Source organism: Gigantopelta aegis, chromosome 10 (genome assembly GCF_016097555.1).
Source record: "Gigantopelta aegis isolate Gae_Host chromosome 10, Gae_host_genome, whole genome shotgun sequence".
NCBI classification, from domain to species: Eukaryota; Metazoa; Mollusca; class Gastropoda; order Neomphalida; family Peltospiridae; genus Gigantopelta; species Gigantopelta aegis.
Genome location: NC_054708.1, coordinates 8,457,502 through 8,476,080, shown reverse-complemented (window position 1 = coordinate 8,476,080; position 18,579 = coordinate 8,457,502). Strand labels below are relative to the sequence as shown.

General features: G+C 38.0%; 2 protein-coding genes across 2 annotated transcripts; both read right to left on the bottom strand.

Moving 5' to 3' along the window:
* Window positions 1–797: 797 nt before the first annotated feature.
* LOC121382939 (neuronal acetylcholine receptor subunit alpha-6-like) lies at window positions 798–4,755 on the bottom strand. The gene is made up of 2 exons (XM_041512625.1): window positions 4,720–4,755; window positions 798–2,168 (listed from the first exon to the last, which is right to left on the bottom strand). Exons 1-2 carry the CDS (start codon window positions 4,753–4,755, stop codon window positions 927–929), a joined length of 1,278 nt encoding a protein of 425 aa, XP_041368559.1. The 3' UTR covers window positions 798–926.
* An 885-nt stretch (window positions 4,756–5,640) lies between these two features.
* LOC121382936 (DBH-like monooxygenase protein 1 homolog) lies at window positions 5,641–17,865 on the bottom strand. Its single transcript, XM_041512621.1, has 12 exons — window positions 17,823–17,865; window positions 15,989–16,227; window positions 14,776–14,925; window positions 13,271–13,447; window positions 12,214–12,297; window positions 11,344–11,520; window positions 10,647–10,749; window positions 9,922–10,088; window positions 8,586–8,774; window positions 8,164–8,223; window positions 7,050–7,298; window positions 5,641–5,792 (listed from the first exon to the last, which is right to left on the bottom strand). Exons 1-12 carry the CDS (start codon window positions 17,863–17,865, stop codon window positions 5,715–5,717), a joined length of 1,716 nt encoding a protein of 571 aa, XP_041368555.1. The 3' UTR covers window positions 5,641–5,714.
* Between the last annotated feature and the right edge of the window lie 714 nt (window positions 17,866–18,579).

Genomic DNA, 18,579 nt, shown 5'->3' with positions numbered 1-18,579 from the left:
CGTTAAACTAAACAAACTTTCGTTAAACCAGTTGATTGATTGACTAAATAGTAATAATGAGTTCACTAACTAGATGGCATCTCAAACCAAAGTTATACTACCTGCCGACTGTTGCTTTGAAATGTCTGTATATTTAGAGTACAGCGTAAGCACGTAGTCAGTAAAGTATTCAGTCAATGTCTATCAATCTGTTTAACGTTTGTTTGCTTTTTATGCAGTTGTTTTTCTTTGTGTTCGCTTCTTTCATTTATGTTATAAAGTGCATTCTTTCTTTTTTAAATAGTAGTCATTCTCTTTCATATGTATTATAGATTAGAGAAATGTCCAGGTTGCTGTTGTTCGAAACCTTTATAGTATTTTGATTCTCTCCTTCAATCAATAGCCGATGATTAATTAATCAGTGTTCTCTATGGGTGTTGTTAAACACCACCCCACCCCCCCCCACCCCCCCCCCCCTCTCTCTCTCTCTCTCTCTCTCTCTCTCTCTCTCTCTCTCTCTCTCTCTCTCTCTCTCTCTCCCCCCCTGACCCAATTTGTCCCTCTCGAACATGTGTACCTCAACTTGTGTATCAGAAACTCGAGGTATGTGCTCACCTGTCTCATGGAAAGATCATTTAAAAGACCCCTTGCTGCTATTCGGTAGAAGTGACGTATGTGAGCTTACATTGTTTCTTCTTTTGTCATCTATACTCACTATAGTGTTGCAAGAAGACTACGTTAGACACTACAAAAAACTCAGTATTTTTGTTATACCAAATAACCAGTTTCATACAAATACATGTTCTTTTTATTAGTAAGAAAACATTTCTCGCAGAATCTGAAAATTGCTTTTATCTTACAGTACAGTATCTGTGTCAAAAAAGTTACGTAATAAACATCAACACACTGACCAACCAGTCTAGTCTTTGAAAGGCTCGTTAACACAACTATATTATCATCACACAGAAACAAATTATATTAACACTGAGTGTAAGAACAGAAAATGTAATGAAACAAACGGTGTTTAGTGTTTCTGCAACCATTTTCCAATCTGGGCTTCGTTTGCTTCGTAGGATTTGACAGCTGTCGAGGTTTTCTTGTTCAACAAATTCCATCCCTTGCTGATGGATGTCACTGTCGTCAGAACTGTCCCGTAGTTGATTGGTGTCAAGTTGCTCCTGTTGAAGGTTTGGGTGAACAGCTTGCGATTTTCTGCAGATGGCAAGAAGAAGTTTCTGTAACCATCTAGGTAGAGGCTTTGACGTGGGCTTGTAATAGAAATGAAGGATGATGACCGATGAGAGAGTAGTCATAACCTTCAACGTCAGGTGGATCACGACATAGAGTCTGAATATGGAAATCCTGTCAGACACGTCTGGTAGCAAACTGTTGATGACGGAGACGAACACGTAAAATGATAGCAATACTGAGACCCCCACAGATACTTTCTCTTCTGAACCTGGAGGAAGTATGAACGAGCCGAGGTTTACAACAGAAAGAAGTACCATGGGAATGATTCCAGAAATAATGAATGACATTGGCTTCCGTTGATAAGTGAATTCTATATTCACCAACGCGTGCTCTACGTGGTTGATTTCTAAAATGGTATGGCTGAAGGATTCATTTACGAAACTCCACTCGTCATAATTGTCCCCAGGGGGAAACCTACTGATTCCTGGTTTTATAGCCACTTCATGATTGCCCGAACTCATTTGAGAAAATTTCAGGGAACATTTTTGTAAATCGAAAGGAAAGTCAAAGACGTTTATAACACAAGTTGTACCAACTACTAATCCAATGTTCCACTCTACCCGTCCACTGCTTGAAAGTCTTGCCTGTCCACCTTTAGCGGAAAGTAAATGATTACCCTCGACATCATTCAGGAGAGCTATGTCAGGTGTCCACAGTTTATTAATGGGTAAGGTCAACGAATCAATTCCAGAAAAGTCACTAGCATTCCACGAAAGCAGTTCGTCCTGCCACGATAGTTCAAGCCACCCTCTCGTCATCATCATTTGATCTCGTCCACTGATGCCATCAACGTGCGTCAGATGGTAGATCAATTCCACTGTTACAGACGTGGATGCATTCTTCACGGGTCTCAAAACTGATTGATATTCGTTAAATATGTTCTGATACAGTTCATGGTAAGAATAACCTGAAAGTGTTCCGTGAAACAATATTGTTATCTGCACACATAAAAGATAAATATGTTTATCCATATGTAACATCGTGTAGAATGACTACATCAGACCATCAACGTAGATGGAAATATGACTATCAGGATTTACGTTTGAAGAGCATTAGCAGATACATTGCAAGGCGTTTATCAGTTGTTTAGTTTGTTTGGATATTTTTCCACAAAAATAGCAAGTAGTTTAGTTCAGCAGAATAATAGATGATAGTGAAGTTAAATTTCACAGCTTTCCTGGATCTCGACGTTTATATATATATTCGTACAACGAAGTATGCGTTGTTTCTAATAGAGTAGCTGTAATTGTAAATCAGATTGTGGTATCTAAACATTGACAAACCTAGTAAGAAATAATCCGCTTATAACATCAGTCCATTAAACTTTACAGCGACATCGATTGAACATAAAAACGTACGCCTGACCATGTGGTAAAACAAACATTGTGTGAAAGCATCCATTAGGCAACTTGCCATAAAGGTAACTAAAACTAGAAACGAATACAATGTAACACATTGTGTTATGCAATCGGGCGCTTTAACAATACAACACAAGAAGGAAATTAATAGGGTTGAATCAATATGACCTGATTTAACAAATTTGTAATCATTATGGTTATCGAATTGTTTAAATTTCAGCAAACAACTCTACATTTATCTGTAATTCTAAAGTCATTAAAACAAACAGTTTCAATATTGATGTAGCGTGGGTGAGCAATGCAACTGTGTGGCATCATGGGCGGATCCAGGAAATATTTTTAGGGGGGGACCAAAAAGGAAGGGCACATTGACTCGTCAAAAGGGCACCTTACTACAAGTTTTGATATTTACAATTAATATGAATTCCTACAGTTCTACGTCATAATATACTAGCAATAATGAAGTAAATTGGCGTCACTCGCGTTAGAACCTCAATGGGGCCCCATTGAGACTCAATAACACAGACACATATCTGCAAGCTTGCGCATGTACACGAAAATCTTGATTTCATTTATCTACAATATAATTATTGTTTACTTAAAAAAAAAAAAATTCTACAAACAAAAAGGGCACTTGGACATTTTGAGGGCACTTGAACAATTTTTTGGGGGGACGCGTCCCCCTGGCCCCCCCCCCCCCTTGGATCCGCCCATGGGCATAGCATTCCGTTAATTAAGTTACCTGAACTGACATTAAGAAAATCGATATATTATTACCTTTCTCTGTCCAAAAATTATGAAACGAGTTATGTGAATTGTTATTCCCCAAGCGGGAGCGAATATAAACCACTGTTCTGAATCGAGTTTCATAATTTTCCTTTGATAATTTATTTATTATCCACACGTTAAATCAGTTAGTTTTGAAACAAACACATCATTAAACTTACAGAACCAATTACAGATCTGCATAATATGACGTCATCTGACGGGTCACCGAAGGACCACCGTAGTAATGTTCGTGCATACAATTATCCTATTAATAACACGACTCTTCTTTGTATATCTCAGTGGCGGATCCAGAAAATCCATTTAGGGAGGTCTCAATGACATGAGGCGGAATGCCAATGGAACTTTGGGGGAGGTTTGGAGAGGATCGTAAAAAAAATGAAAATTAATATATAATAAATTTATAACTGTTGCAAAATTTACATCCGCCTCTGTATCTACATATAATTATTGCTTAATTGTAACCTTCAGTACTGAAAACATAGATTTAAACAATCAGCCGCCATGACGTTTCTAACTAAAGAAGGTGAAAACGCTACTGAAATTCATAAGCGCATATGGTTGTGATACATGTATATGGTGGTAGATCTCCCAATTATTCAACACTTGTGAAATAGTCTGCTGCGTTTAAGCGAGGATGAGAAAGATTTAAAGATGAGTCAAGGTTTGGAAGACGACCAGATGTCTCAAATAAAGTGGTGGCAGCTGTTGGCTGGGAAGGAAGGAAGAAAGGAAGAAAGTGTTTTATTTAACGACGCACTCAACAGTCATTTTACTTGTAGTTATATGGCGTCGGACATATGGAGAACCACACTGATATTGAGAGAGGAAACCCGCTGTCGGCACTTCATGGACTACTCTTTTTGATTAGCAGCAAGGGATATTTTATATGCACCATCCCACAGACAGGATAACACATACCACGGCCTTTGATATACCAGTCGTGATGCACTTGCTGGAACGAGAAATAGTCCAATGGTCACACCGACGAGGATCGATCCCAGACCATCCGCGCATCAAGCGAGCGCTGTACCACTGGGCTACGTCCTGTCCGGTTTGCTGGAATGCCAAAGCGTTCTAATGGTTGACTACATGTCTACAAAAACTACGATGGTGCCCATTGTGCTGATTTGATGACAAAATTGAGACAAGAAATGGCGGGGAAAAGAGGAAAATGTCGACAGTGGGTAAACACGTCCTGCTGCTCCATGCTAACGCTCCAGGACTCCTCAAGCTGATATATGTAACAAGAAATGCCCTCAATAGAAACACCTTTGATTGGTGTTTTTACGTGTAAATATAAGACAGTAATGGAGTCCATCTAAAGAATATTGCAGCCCGATACCTTTGAAAGTGACTGCTGGTTCCATGTTGTTCTCATCTTCGTTTTACTGCACAAAACGTTTGTTTTGTTTAACGACACCACTAGAGCACATTGATTTATTAATCATCGGCTATTGGATGTCAAACATTTGGTAATTTTGAAATATTTTCCATTAGTAGCAAGGGATTTTTTTATATGCACCATCCCACAGACAGGATAGCACATACCACGGCCGTTGATATACCAGTCGTGGTGCACTGGCTGGAACGAGAAATAGCCCACCGACGCGGATCGATCAGGCGAGCGCTTTACCACTTGGCTACGTCCCGCCCCCTTTGACGTGTAAATTTAAGACAGTATTGGACTCCAAAATATTGCGGCCAGATTCCTTTGAAAGTGACTGGTGGTTTCACGTTGTTTAAATCTGAGAAAGAAATGTACTCTCTGATCTTCGTGTTACTGTTTAACGACACCACTAGAGCACACTGATTTATTAATAATCGGCTATTGGATGCCAGATATTTGGTAATTTTGAAATATAGTCCTCGAGAGGAAACGCGCTACATTGTTCTATTAGTAGCAAGATCTTTTATATACACCATCCCACAGACAACATAGCTCATACCACGGCCTTTGATTTACCAGTCGTGGTGCACTGGCTATAACAAGAAATAACCCAATGGATCGATGCCAACCCGACGATACATCAGCCAAGCCCTTTACCACTGAGCTACGCCCCCAACGCCCCTCTCCCACGCCGTTACTGCACATAGCATGTCAACAGGAAATGAATTGAAAAAGAGAAAATACTAAGATATTCCGTTTGAGTAGTGGTAGGTAGGTAACTAGTTTAACGCCGAGTAGTGGTATTAAACTGTGAAAATGAAAAGGGTTTCATGGTGCACAAAACAAATTAATAAAATGAACAGGCAAGAAGGTTGATTAAAACATAAAAATTGTTTTATTATTATTATTTTTTTAAATAATTCAATTTAACAAAAACGATTAATTGATGTTTAGTGATTGGAACAGGCAGAGTTGACAGGTTCTGTATATGGATGTAGAATCTTTGGTGGATTTTCAGTTGTGCCCTTCTGTAAGAAGAAAATAAAGAGATTTATAATATGAGAAACTTGATCATATTTAACAATAGAGAAGTGCGGGCGCTATAATACCATACACACCGGAAGATTGACGTCTGCTGTGTCCGCCACTGTAAGAACAGGATAGGTGATTTTCCACAACATGAGGAGTTTAACATGGTATGTTTATAGGCTATAAAACAGATTAATACTGTGACAAAAAACAAACAAACAAACAAACAAACATGAAGCAACCAAACAAGCAAACAAGAAAAAAATACCGTGAATCGCTGGAGAATGCGACATTTGAAGGGAAATTCTCGATGTGTATATTTTATTGGAATAAAATGTATTTGAAATATTCTTTCTTTTGTGTATGTTATGTGGACATTTGTGTATTTATGATTTTACCTGGAGGGTTTCCGGGGGTGGAGTATGAGATAAACAAATTTCGTTAAATGTGCATGTTATACCTCATCATATCCTTCACTAAATATGTTTTTGTTGAATAATTTTAATTTGGCTCTGTGTGAAAAACCAAACAAAAGAAAAGAAAAGTACAGTGACCCACTGATTTCAGATGACCGATCTAATCATGAAGCTAAATCATACATAAATGTAAATAAATGAGAGAAAGAAATGTAAATAAATAAACAAATGAAGGGTCTACGGAAATAACCTATGATGTCCAAACAGATAGTCAGTATTATAACGGTCGTGTGTGTCAAGGTCACAATAACTCTAAAAAAAACCACCTATATTTATGGTAGGCCATTAAAAGTAGTTGAAAATTATGTTTTCTTAGGCATAAACATTCTACGATTGCAGAATTGTAAACGTTAAAATTAAAAAATATCACCTTACTAAAAAAATTGATATTACAGGTTATTCCGGTGGACTCTTCAAATAGTTTGTTTGTAAAGTTTGTTTTTGTTTTAACAACATTACTAGAGCACATTGATTTATTAATCATTGGCTATCGGGTCAAACATTTGGTAATTTTGACATGAAGTCTTAGAGAGGAAGTCCGCTACATGTTTCCATTTGTAGATAGGGATCTTTTAGGTGCACCATCCCACAGACAGATAATACATAATACGGCCTTTGATATACCAGTCGTGGTGCACTGGTTGGAAGGGAAATAACCCAATGGGTTCACCAACGGGAATTGATCCCAAACTGACGGCACATCAAGCGAGCGCTTTACCACTGGGTCGAATAGATAAATGAATACAAATATATACATATATAACTAAAGTGACTACATACATGGTGAATGTGGTTCTCTCTGCACTCCAGGTAGTACAGACTATCGTCCGTGTGTTTCTGAAACTCGTTCCGCACGGTAGAGTTGGTCCAGTCCAGTGTCTGGAGGTATCTACGGAGTGCCGAGTCGGACCTGTCCTGTGTCGACCGGTACTCGCTGTATATCGGGACGGACAGACACGCGAACACGGGAACCTTGGGGTAGTACATCAAGAACGACAGACACATCTCGTCCGAAGTACTTAGACCGCCCTGCAGCACAAAATTGACAGCTGTATTGTAAACTAGGGGCTTCGTTCATTCATTTATACTTATTTTCGTGCTTTCCTGCAGAATATAGCAAGCTCAACAAAGGGGAATGCGTTTAACTCTTTAAAACAGTTATCTGATCCAAAATCGTATTTCTGCACTAGGTAGAGTCAAACGGACGTTTTGTCTAGGTCATACCTGCTCCCACGGATACGTTTGCATATATGTTTATAGGAAGAATGCCACCCACCAGGGCACTAATTCTGCTTCGCCCGTATAACTGTCACTCGTTATATCAGGAAGGCAATGGAGATTTCATGAAATGTGCATGCGCTGGAAGCATTGATAGAATAATATAACAGAATAGATGTTTAACGACACCCCAGCACGAAATGGTGATAGCAATCTATTTTTATGTATGTCTTTGAAACGAAAGAAAATAATATTATTGGGTTACAGGTAAATGTGAAACAGCTGAGGAAGACTGGTTGGTGATGGAGACATAACTTGTCCATCAGGCTGACCACTGGCATAGTCAGAATTTTATACGGGGAGGGGGGGGGGGGGGTCAACGACACTATGTATGTATGTATGTATGTCTGTATGTATGATTTTATCAAATGTAATACAGTAAAAACAAAAAAAAAGTTTGATGGGGGGGGGGGGTACTGTGGCTGGTAGTGGTAAAAAAAATAATCATCAACCATAACGACCATTCGTCATAGCCATTAGATATTAGTGCTGCGTATTTATTACTGTCATTATTCTATGACACATTATAACTTGGATGTAGTTCATTTGTTTGGCAATATCGGCGTTGATAAACAATATTTAAACATTATTACACGCACGTATTTTAAATACTTACATAAGTGAAACGATTCAAACCACGAGATTTGTAGTAGCACTCCGTTTGCAAAACGTCATCCTATGGAAAGATGAGCCCAACATTATGAGGGGTCCTACTCTTAACATAATACATTATTGGCCAATAACGCGTTTCATACTATATATATATTTACACTGTATATTTTCAGTTGCCATTAAGATAACACATCACTGGCTAATAATACATTTCATACTATTCATATACTTCAGTTTCACTTGTCATTAACATAACACATCACTAGCTAATAATACGTTTCATATTATCAATATACTATATTTTTACTGTTATTAACAACACATTACTGGCTAATAACAGTTTACCATACTTAATTTATTACAAAACGTCAAAGCTGACAAATTACCAAAGAGTATATTAGTGTAAAGTGAAATGTGAAAATTCACCTTGGTGATAAGCCGTTCTTCTTTGAGCAGTCGGTACTCCTGGAAGTCAAAGTCGTAATGCTCATCTTTCATAATTGGCGCCAGCTCCGTGCCATTCCGGAAGTGTCGAGTCGTTACGCCCATGCCCAGAAGGTGCGCGTGCAGAAATGCTGCAATGACCTTCACACCTCCGCTGTGGGCACCGGTCATCTGAGATGAGTAGTAAATTAAATACAAAATATAGTTTGGACATTTGCAATTATTTTCATGTTTAATATTATAAACACACGAACAACAGCAACTATAACAGAACATTCGACTGATTGAAAAAATAAATTAAAAAGAGCAATTCTACCTCGCACCTGAGGCAAGTGCAGCGCCAATGAGCTAAATCCTGTCCCTAATTAGACTGGAGACAAAGTCATCTAAGTGTTCACATTTAATGCACACATCTCAGCTATCTGGGCTGTCTGTCCAGGACAGTGGGTTTGTTGTTGTTAATGAGAGAGACGAGGGTGTGGTGGTCTTAAACCTACCCATTGAGTCGTTAAAACTCGCTCTGGGTGGGAGCCGGTACTGAACTGCGAACCCTGTACCTACCAGCCTTTAGTCCGATGGCTAAACTACGACACCGCCTAGGCCGGTTTAATATACTAGCTTTGCTTCCTGATTAAAGGGAAAGAACTATAGACATCTTTTGAAGAACAGTACTGCCAGTGCAGTTGCCTGTTAATTTAAGTTTGTCTCGCTTTGGTGTTTTCACGACACTAAATTCGTTTACTCTTGTATATGCTCTGAACATGATCTAGGCCTAGAAGGTAAAATGTCCTTATGTTCCCACTCTCTCCAATATATCAATATCAATATATATATTAATGCTGTAATACTTTTGCTAAAATCTGACATGTAGACATATTTGTATTTAAGACCATTATAAATCCAAGAATGGCGTCTTAGGAAACCGGCCTCGGTGACGCAGTGGTTAAGCCATCGGACTACAGGCTGGTAGGTACGGGGTTCGCAGCCCGGCACTGGCTACCACCCAGAGCGAGTTCTTAAGAGCTCAGTGGGTAGGTGTAAGGCCACTACATCCTCTTCTCTCTCACTAACCACTAACCAACTAACAACTAACCCACTGTCCTGCACAGCCAGCCCAGATAGCTGAGGTGTGTGCCCAGGACAGCATGCTTGAACCTTAATTGGATATAAGCACGAAAATAAGTTGAAATGAAAAATGAATGTCTTAGGAAATTACATATCAGGGAGGCGCTGAGATTAGGGGCGGACTGAGCACTTCATGGTGTCGATTTGTAGTTCTAGGGTCAATTTCTCGTAAATGATTCCAGTTACAACTCACCCTGCTCACACACTGTTGATTACAGATCCCCTTGGACACAAAGTTGTCGAATTCTGGGGGTATCATCTGTAGCTCGTGTACCATGACCCCAGTCTCCAGAATGCCGGCATCGTATTGGCGCAGGGTTGGCGTGTAGAACATGCGCAGACCAGAACTGTCAACCACGTCTGTCAAAATATTCAAATATAGCGTACTGTGAAATCCTTTATTTTCGTGGACTTAAATGATCGAGGTTTTGCTAAAATGAAATAAAATAAATAAATAATTTTTAAAACAATTAACACCCCCAAAACCCCTCACAAAAACAAACAAACAAAAATTCGTTGGCTGCACTAGTCCACAAATTACAAAAGTGATTTCCCAGTACCTATATATAATTAGGATAACAGTTCCCGACAGATGTAATTCCCATGATGACAGATATACTCGGTGTGTAGATTTTTATACTTATTTTAGCACATTATTTTACTTCCCATGACACGCCATTCTTCGATATCGTTTAGACACAATCAGTCGTTAATCCAAGTTATACATAGAATCAACTCCACATTAACTTCGAATTCCTTCCTTGTCCACTGCACCAATGAAAGAAAACATGCTTATTGAATAAACTGAATTGTAGCGAAACCTTGTGAATTTATGAAAACGGATGGGTGTTTTTGTAATTTGCATTAGAAAAAAGATTTTAATAAATATGGAGATGAGACTGTAGCTTTAAAACTCACTCTGCCTTCTGCCTGGGTTGTTGTAGTGTGTCTCGAGCACCACAAACTGTGCGTCTTCTGGGGTTCCTATGGAGATCCCCACGTGGTCAGGGAGTGTGAATGCCTGGAATAGGAACAAAAATATTGAAGTAAAGAGATAAGTTAATCTTCAAAGTTGTATAATGGTGGCTTTTCCGAGTAAAACTTATGCACAACTCTAGCGCGTATAGTTAATTAGTGCGTCACAGACAAGTCAATTTCAGGTTAACTTGTACGTCACAGAGTGGTCAATTTCAACCGTGCTGTTTTCATTGGATAGTATAGCATTAGTGACTTTGAAGCAGCCAGTCGTAAATCTTTTTAATGTTATCACACGTATATGTGTTGACAATATGTGTTACCAAAATAACGACTGATGTTCTCACCAACGGGTGTGTAAAAAAAAGTACTGAATGCAGTACATCTTGTTTTGTAACAGGAAACATTATTGTGGCAGTCATCTTATAAACAGATCAGGAATTGTAAATGTGTTCTGTTATTTTAGGAAATAGAAATTTACACACGAACTAAGGCTACTGCATGATATTCTTTACCATAGTTTGACACCCAATAGCCGATGTATGTTTCGTGCTGGGGTGTCGTTAAACATCTATTCTATTCTGATATTCTTTAGACCTCGATTTTCACATTAAGTTAACCTGAATAACCCTGCACGTACATCGCCACCAACGGCCCAAGCTATAAAGACGCGATTGCATCTTCTAAGATCGTGTGGCGGGTGTTCGTAGCACTCGTACGACGCTCCGTCACGTGACGGGTCGATGTGACCAGGGCACGTGTACACCAATATATGATGAACTAGGTCCTCATTCCCAGGCTGCAAGATGGCCTCCCACTGCAATAAAAACACAATAGTACTTTTAGAATCCATTAGACCAAATCAACATTTGATATACGTGTATATAAACAACGTGCTAGTCCACTCAAGTAGTATTCTTATAAATGTCGTTGAATCACATATTAGTCAAGAGATTTGAATAATGTTCATATTGGCAACTTTGTGGTTCTGTTGTGTTTTTTTAGTTGGGTTTTTAAATAGAAAATCGCAGTTCCAAAATGCTATTCATGTTTTACTCACAATGTTAGAAACGAAATATGCATATATTCATAAACAATGTCAACACACAGATTTAAGCTTCAAATAGCAATTATTTAAAAAAAAATATATATATATATAAACTTTAGTCAATGCGGATGAACAACTGACATTCATTCTGGTATTTGGCTACATAAAGATTTCGATTTGTATTGTAAATTACAAAACCTTTATGCATGATATATCTAATATATTATATAATACTCACGATGTACCGATGATATCACGAATCAAGGTGCACCAAACATGATAATTTAAAAAGCAAATCGCAGATTGTTTACGTACGTAGCATAATCTTCGCAAACCAATATACCATTCCAAAATACAGTACATGTATATTACACGGAATGATACGTTGGCATGCGAAGATGACGCAACATATAATATAATGAGTTGTAATATATGCCTGATAGTATTAGTACAGTAGTTTACCTTGAACATGTGATGTTTGCGTGCTAGAGATGGTAGTCTGTAGGCCGTACAATGGTAAAACGTTTTCTGTGCGGGGATCACGAACTGAAAGAAATAACATGGTTTCTTTCATGAACTGGTAGAGACAAACCTTCGTATCGTCATCAGAAATCTTCAACTTACGTACTTCAACTTCCAAAACTTTAATCTAAGAACATTTATCTCTTATGCAGATGTTTCATTGTTTCTTTTCAAAGTTCTGCCAGTGTTTTTAATGAGATGACTTGCAGCACTTTGAGTTCGATTGCAGCTAATAATGATCGACTGATAACGGATTGGAACACCACCAGTATATACGAGACGTTGACCTAATATTTTATGGGTAATGTTTTTAATTTTAAATGAAAATGAAGAGGTTGTTATGATTTTAAAAAATTAAACAGCGTCAAAGACTTGTTTTAAAAATGTGGCAAGTATTTGAGCAAATTGGAAGCATTCAGTTACTGTTATCACGTATCGTGAGCACTGTTGGACTTTGCCCTTAAAATAATTTAAGTTAGATTTCTGTAAAATACTTACAATTCCTTCCTTGGCGTATTGCTCTATGCATATATTTGTGAGCATTCTAACGTCCCTCTTTTTAAGAAAGATGTAGAAAGGTATTTTGTATGGACTGTAAAGTGGCTGGCAGTCCTCCTATAGACTGAGCTGGAATCACAATGTCGTGGTCAGTATGACCTCTCCACTGTAAGCAGTTTTGGCTGCATGCCCTTGAGTTCCAGACTATATTGTAACTTCTTTTGGAATTAGTTTTCAGCAGAGATGCTGTGTTAAATTTGCTAGTGGAAGATTCGTAATCGTTATGTATATTACGGATCATATTACACACCGTAAATTTTTTTATATATGTTATTTACTGCTGAGTAAATTACCACATATTATCGACAGTTTTGTTCTTTAAAAAAAATTAATTAAAAAACACCCCCACCCCCCATTATCTTTTTGAAGAACAAGTGCCTTTAAGTTGATGCATGACTGAGCTTTTATTAACATTAAGTAAATGAATTCGCTTCATTACCTTCTTATTGATGAAGTCAAAATGCTTTGTATCGGGTGGAGTTTGTTTTCCCTGTGGAACTTCATCGAGGAGCATGAGGCTCTTTGAGCCTCGACTGGCACCGCCGTGGTAGGTGAGTCCTGTCTCGTGCTGTGGATCGTCTGGGTGGTAAGAGTAGATAACTCTAACAGTTCCATCCTACAAAGTAAAGACATACTTATTTTCAATGTGTAATTACGTCGTGAGTTGCGTGTTAGAGCAATATGACCATGTCTAAGACTTGGAGTTATAAGGTGTTGTTGTTTGTTGGTTGTTGTTTTGATTTTGTGTTTTTTTGTTTTGGAGGGGGGGGGGGGGGGATTTGTGGGTGGTTTTTTTTTGTGTTTTTTTTTTGGGGGGGGGGGTTGTGGGGGTTTTTGTTGTTGTTTTCTGGCTGTATTTAAAAAGCATAAAACTCGACATGTCACGGAAACCCCAACAAAAAAGATATTTAAAGGCATACTGTCACAGATTTAAGGACCTTATTTCTCTTTTAATGAATAATAAATAAAAATTACATTAATTTTTACAGACCAAATCTAACTATTGCATCACTTTAACTACACCATGATGGAGTAAAATCCATGTCAACCCTCTCAGCAATGTTAGTTTTTGAATTATGGACCATTGCCATAATTCAATTATTTTTATAAAATATCATTAATAATTAGAGTATGGTCGTTACGTTGAGTAAGTATGTTTAGGGACAAATCAAATATATATATATTTTTAAGTAATACTTTGTTAGGCCATTAAACAGGTCAATGGTCTGTGACAGTATGCCTTTAAGTTGACAGAATGACAAAATCAAGTTAGTGTTTACAGAGTAAACTCTAAACTTTGCCTTGCTCAAGTGTGTACTGTGACCACTGATATCAGTTAAATATAGGTCCGAATCTGTCAAACAATGGTACAGATTTTTGCCCATAGCATTTGTTGTAAGTCATTCCATTTTCAGTTCATACTCTTCCATACGATACGTCTCAGATTTGGCTTAACCGGTCTCGGTGGCGTCGTGGTTAAGCCATCGGATATAAGGCTGGTAGGTACTGGGTTCGCAGCCCGGTACCGGCTTCAACCCAGAGCGAGTTTTAACCACTACACCAACTTCTCTCACACTAACCACTAACAACTAACCAACTGTGCCCAGAACAGCGTGCTTGAACCTTAATTGGATATAAGCACGAAAATAAGTTGAAATGAAATTATTTGGCTTAACAATTATAAAAATACGTTTATATGCCAAACGAAAGAATCCAATGTAAAGGTATGTTTTAAAATATTTTTCTTTCAAGTAAATATGTTATATAATAGATATCTGGATAACTCCTCAGAAATATCCCTGGGTGTCCCAAAGTATATTGATGACAGAACTGGACAACGTATCAGTAACTATGTACCTCTGTTTTAATAATGTTTCAATGTTTTCTCAATGTAAGCAGGTAAAATCATATACATTACCATTACGTTACGTCAAGTTACGTTACCGTTATCTTGATGTCCTGTTTGTCGTCGCACGTGTCAAGAGCTCTGACAAACTTGAGGACCGTGTGTTCACCGCGTTCGAATCCTGCCAACAGAGTCCAGTCCTGGGAATCATCTATGATAGGCTCGTAGTGTCCAAGAGTGTGTCGGTCCTAGACAAAATATAGCAATATGTATTCCTTCAAAATCTGAACGACAAAACCGTTATCAGTAATCTAAACCGTATCTCTGCACAATGTAGAGTCGAATGGCCATTTGGCAAAATAGTGGTTGATTCCATGAATCTCTATCTAATGCCTCATCTATAGGAGGACAGCCACTCCAGAGGATATCTTTCCTGTACTACTCAAAGAGGACTGCTACTCCCAGACTATTTTACTAATTATTCGATGACACGCACTCGTCAATCACTACCACGGCAGTGATGATGTTAGGTTTTCACGAATGGTTAGATTATCCAGATCACCGGTGGTATCCGTCCTGTCTACTGCAACGTAAATATATAATACATAAGCATAATATGGAAGAATTTGTTTGCACCCAAACGCATATTGACGACAAATTGACGTATTCGTCATATACGTGCATTAATATTTTGTCTGTTTTGAAATCTCTAAACTAAAGGATCCATTTATTTGACACTCCAGCATTTCGTGTTCTGCACAGTGCCAAAATATTGCGCTTATGAAAAACATCTATAATGTGTACTGATCAAGAAATCGAAAACAAATTTCATTTTATATTGAAAATGTTCTTCGTATAATAATTTAGGAATGAAATATATCAAGAAATATGTTTATGTCAGATCTTCTGTTTAAATTAATTAAACTATTGTTTTCTGAAAATGTAAAGACTGCGTAATCTTGGAATATATTTATATCAGGCGATTATAAGAAGGGAAATGCTTATAAATAATAATATATTTATCATCCTTGATTCTGTTTATTTTTGTTTTATTTGTAAGTCTATAATTTATACACATATAATTGTATATACTTAGTATACTACATATTTAAATTTTTCCAATTGCATCAAGTACCATCCAACTGGTATGCTTCCATATCATTGTAGTTTATGTTTTCCCCATGAATTTAATAAAAAGAGAAACATTTGTGACAACAGACCTAGAGCTGGATAACAAGCTGTGGTCTTCATTAATATAGAGTTGCTTGTCAGCAAACGCTTAAAACCTACAGGATGGTTATATTTACTAACCTTGAAATGGACTTTGCCGTTGTCAACCCATCCAATGACGACGTCCGCGGGGTACATGTCACCATTGTGTGAAATACCGAAACCGACGTAGCCAAGCGTCTTCACGTGCGTCTCGAAGGTGATATGAGTTTTATTGAACTTCCAGAAGAGGAAATACTCGCCTTTGCTGTCCAGTTGCGCGTACACTGGAAACGTCTCGGATGGAGTTGGAGGCGGATGCACGTTTTTGCCAACCACACCTTGACCATAAGGAATACATTGTGTATACACCACAAACAGGGTGATACACACAAGTATATGTTTGAGATTGTTCATGCCTGAGGAGTTAGTATGATATTAATCTGAGGCTGTGGAAAATCACCCCGAAGCCTGTTTTATATCCATATTTCTCTGTCTTATCTACCGTCAGGTGATTTTGACTACTTAGCACACAATCCCCACAGCCACCGCGTTACCCTTGACTCGTCTAAAAAGTAAACCAAACACATCACATTAATGTTCTCAGTTGGGCCGTCGTTTGGCATATCTGTACAGTTTTGGAATGTGGACTTAAGGATGGCTGTTATATCGATAACGAATATACAATCAGGTATTAGTTATTTTCTTGTTACGTGCGAACGTACATATACTCACAAACACATTACATACAGACTTAATCAACAGATTTTAGAAAGACAATGCTGGGTGATGGAGCTCATTTGTGTACCAAGTGGTTGGATCCAATGTGAATTTAATTTTAATTATGTCAATACCAGTTCATTTTTAAAACTGCAAGGAAATATCCAGATCTGGATTTAAACTCTATTTCCTCTGAGTTTGGATACCTATTCATTTGCTAATGGACGATTATTAATATATACATACATACATACATACATACACATACACATACACATACATACATACATACACACACACACACACACACACACACACACACACACACACACATACATACATACATACATATATTAGTAGGCCTACTTTCCTTATTTTAGGTTCATACGTAAGACTGGTACCAAACCAAGATTCGAACTCATAGCCGTTTGCACAATGCACTGTTAATCATTAGGATGCTGCGTCTTTGTCTATTGGACATTGCATTCGCCGTCATACAAGCAGGGCTCACCCTGTGCATTGTCAAGTTAGCCAACTGCTACTAGTAATTTGTATACTACATTTAGTAGTTGACTAATAAAATTGTGTTTAAATTAGCTATTTTGTAATATTTTTTAAAGAAATATTCTGCATATCTGAAATTGGCTAAAAACAAAAAGGTTATTCACAGTAAGTGTAAGCCCTGCACAAGCTTGTATTTTAAACCTTATAGGTAGTACTAAACCAAATAACTTCCGGCTGGGTCAAAGTTCGAGGTGCACCCAACTTTTGACAGAGAAGTGAACACCACAAGTCCTGTGATTGGTTATAAATGTGAGTGTGTTGGTTGTAAAAAATAATAGTTTCATCTGGGTAAAAAAAAAAGTGCAATTTTATTTCATCTAGTACCAATGTGTCAAGTAGCCTTGTGCTTGAAACATGTATGGGGTACCTGTAAAAAAAAGTACTCGAATTTTGTGCGAAACTAGGGTAGTCATAGACGCTACCCGTTATCTCAGAAACGAGCAGCTTGACCCCCATTTTTTCTGATTCTCTTTAAGTGTAAGGGGTGGTAGTATTTATATCCGTGACGTTTATGTCGGTTGATACGTTGCAGATAGGAGTTTTAGCCACATATGTTACTATTGTCGTCTATGGGATTTGATTTGGTAGTATACACCCTATAACCCAGAATCAGAATCGATAAATACAGAATTAAACAAACGTAGTGGATTACTTTGTCGGAGGTAGTGCAAGCGTAAACTTGAATCAAAATACATCGTTACACAAAGAAACTAAAATAATCGATCATTGAGCCACATGGGAATGACACATGTACAATTGTATTTGCGATAATTGCGATGTTTCTTTTTTGTAACCAATTATTTGAATCGATTCCACAGATGTTCACTGTAAGGATTTATTTGAATGGATTCACCCATTTTTACATGATAGTGATAGTATTTTTAAAAATGGTGGGGGTTTGGTGTTTTTGTAAGTACGTTTAAGGGTCTTGTAACTGGCGATATCAGAAGCTGGGTGTAAGGGACTAGTAACTGGCGATATCAGAAGCTGGGTGTCAGGGTCTAGTAACTGACGATATCAGAAGCTGGGTGTAAGGGTCTAGTAACTGACGATATCAACAGCTGGGTGTAAGGGTCTAGTAACTGACGATATCAACAGCTGGGTGTAAGGGTCTAGTAACTGGCAATATCAACAGCTAGGTGTAAGGGTCTAGTAACTGGCAATATCAGAAGTTGGGTGTAAGAGTCTAGTAACTGGCAATATCACAAGCTTGGTGTAAGGGTCTAATAACTGGCAATATCAGAAGCTGGGTGTATGATTCTAGTAACTGGCAATATCACAAGCTGGGTGTAAGGGTCTAGTAACTGGCAATATCACAAGCTGGGTGTAAGGGTCTAGTAACTGGCGATATCAGAAGCTGGGTGTATGGGTCTAGTAACTGACGATATCAGAAGCTGGGTGTATGGGTC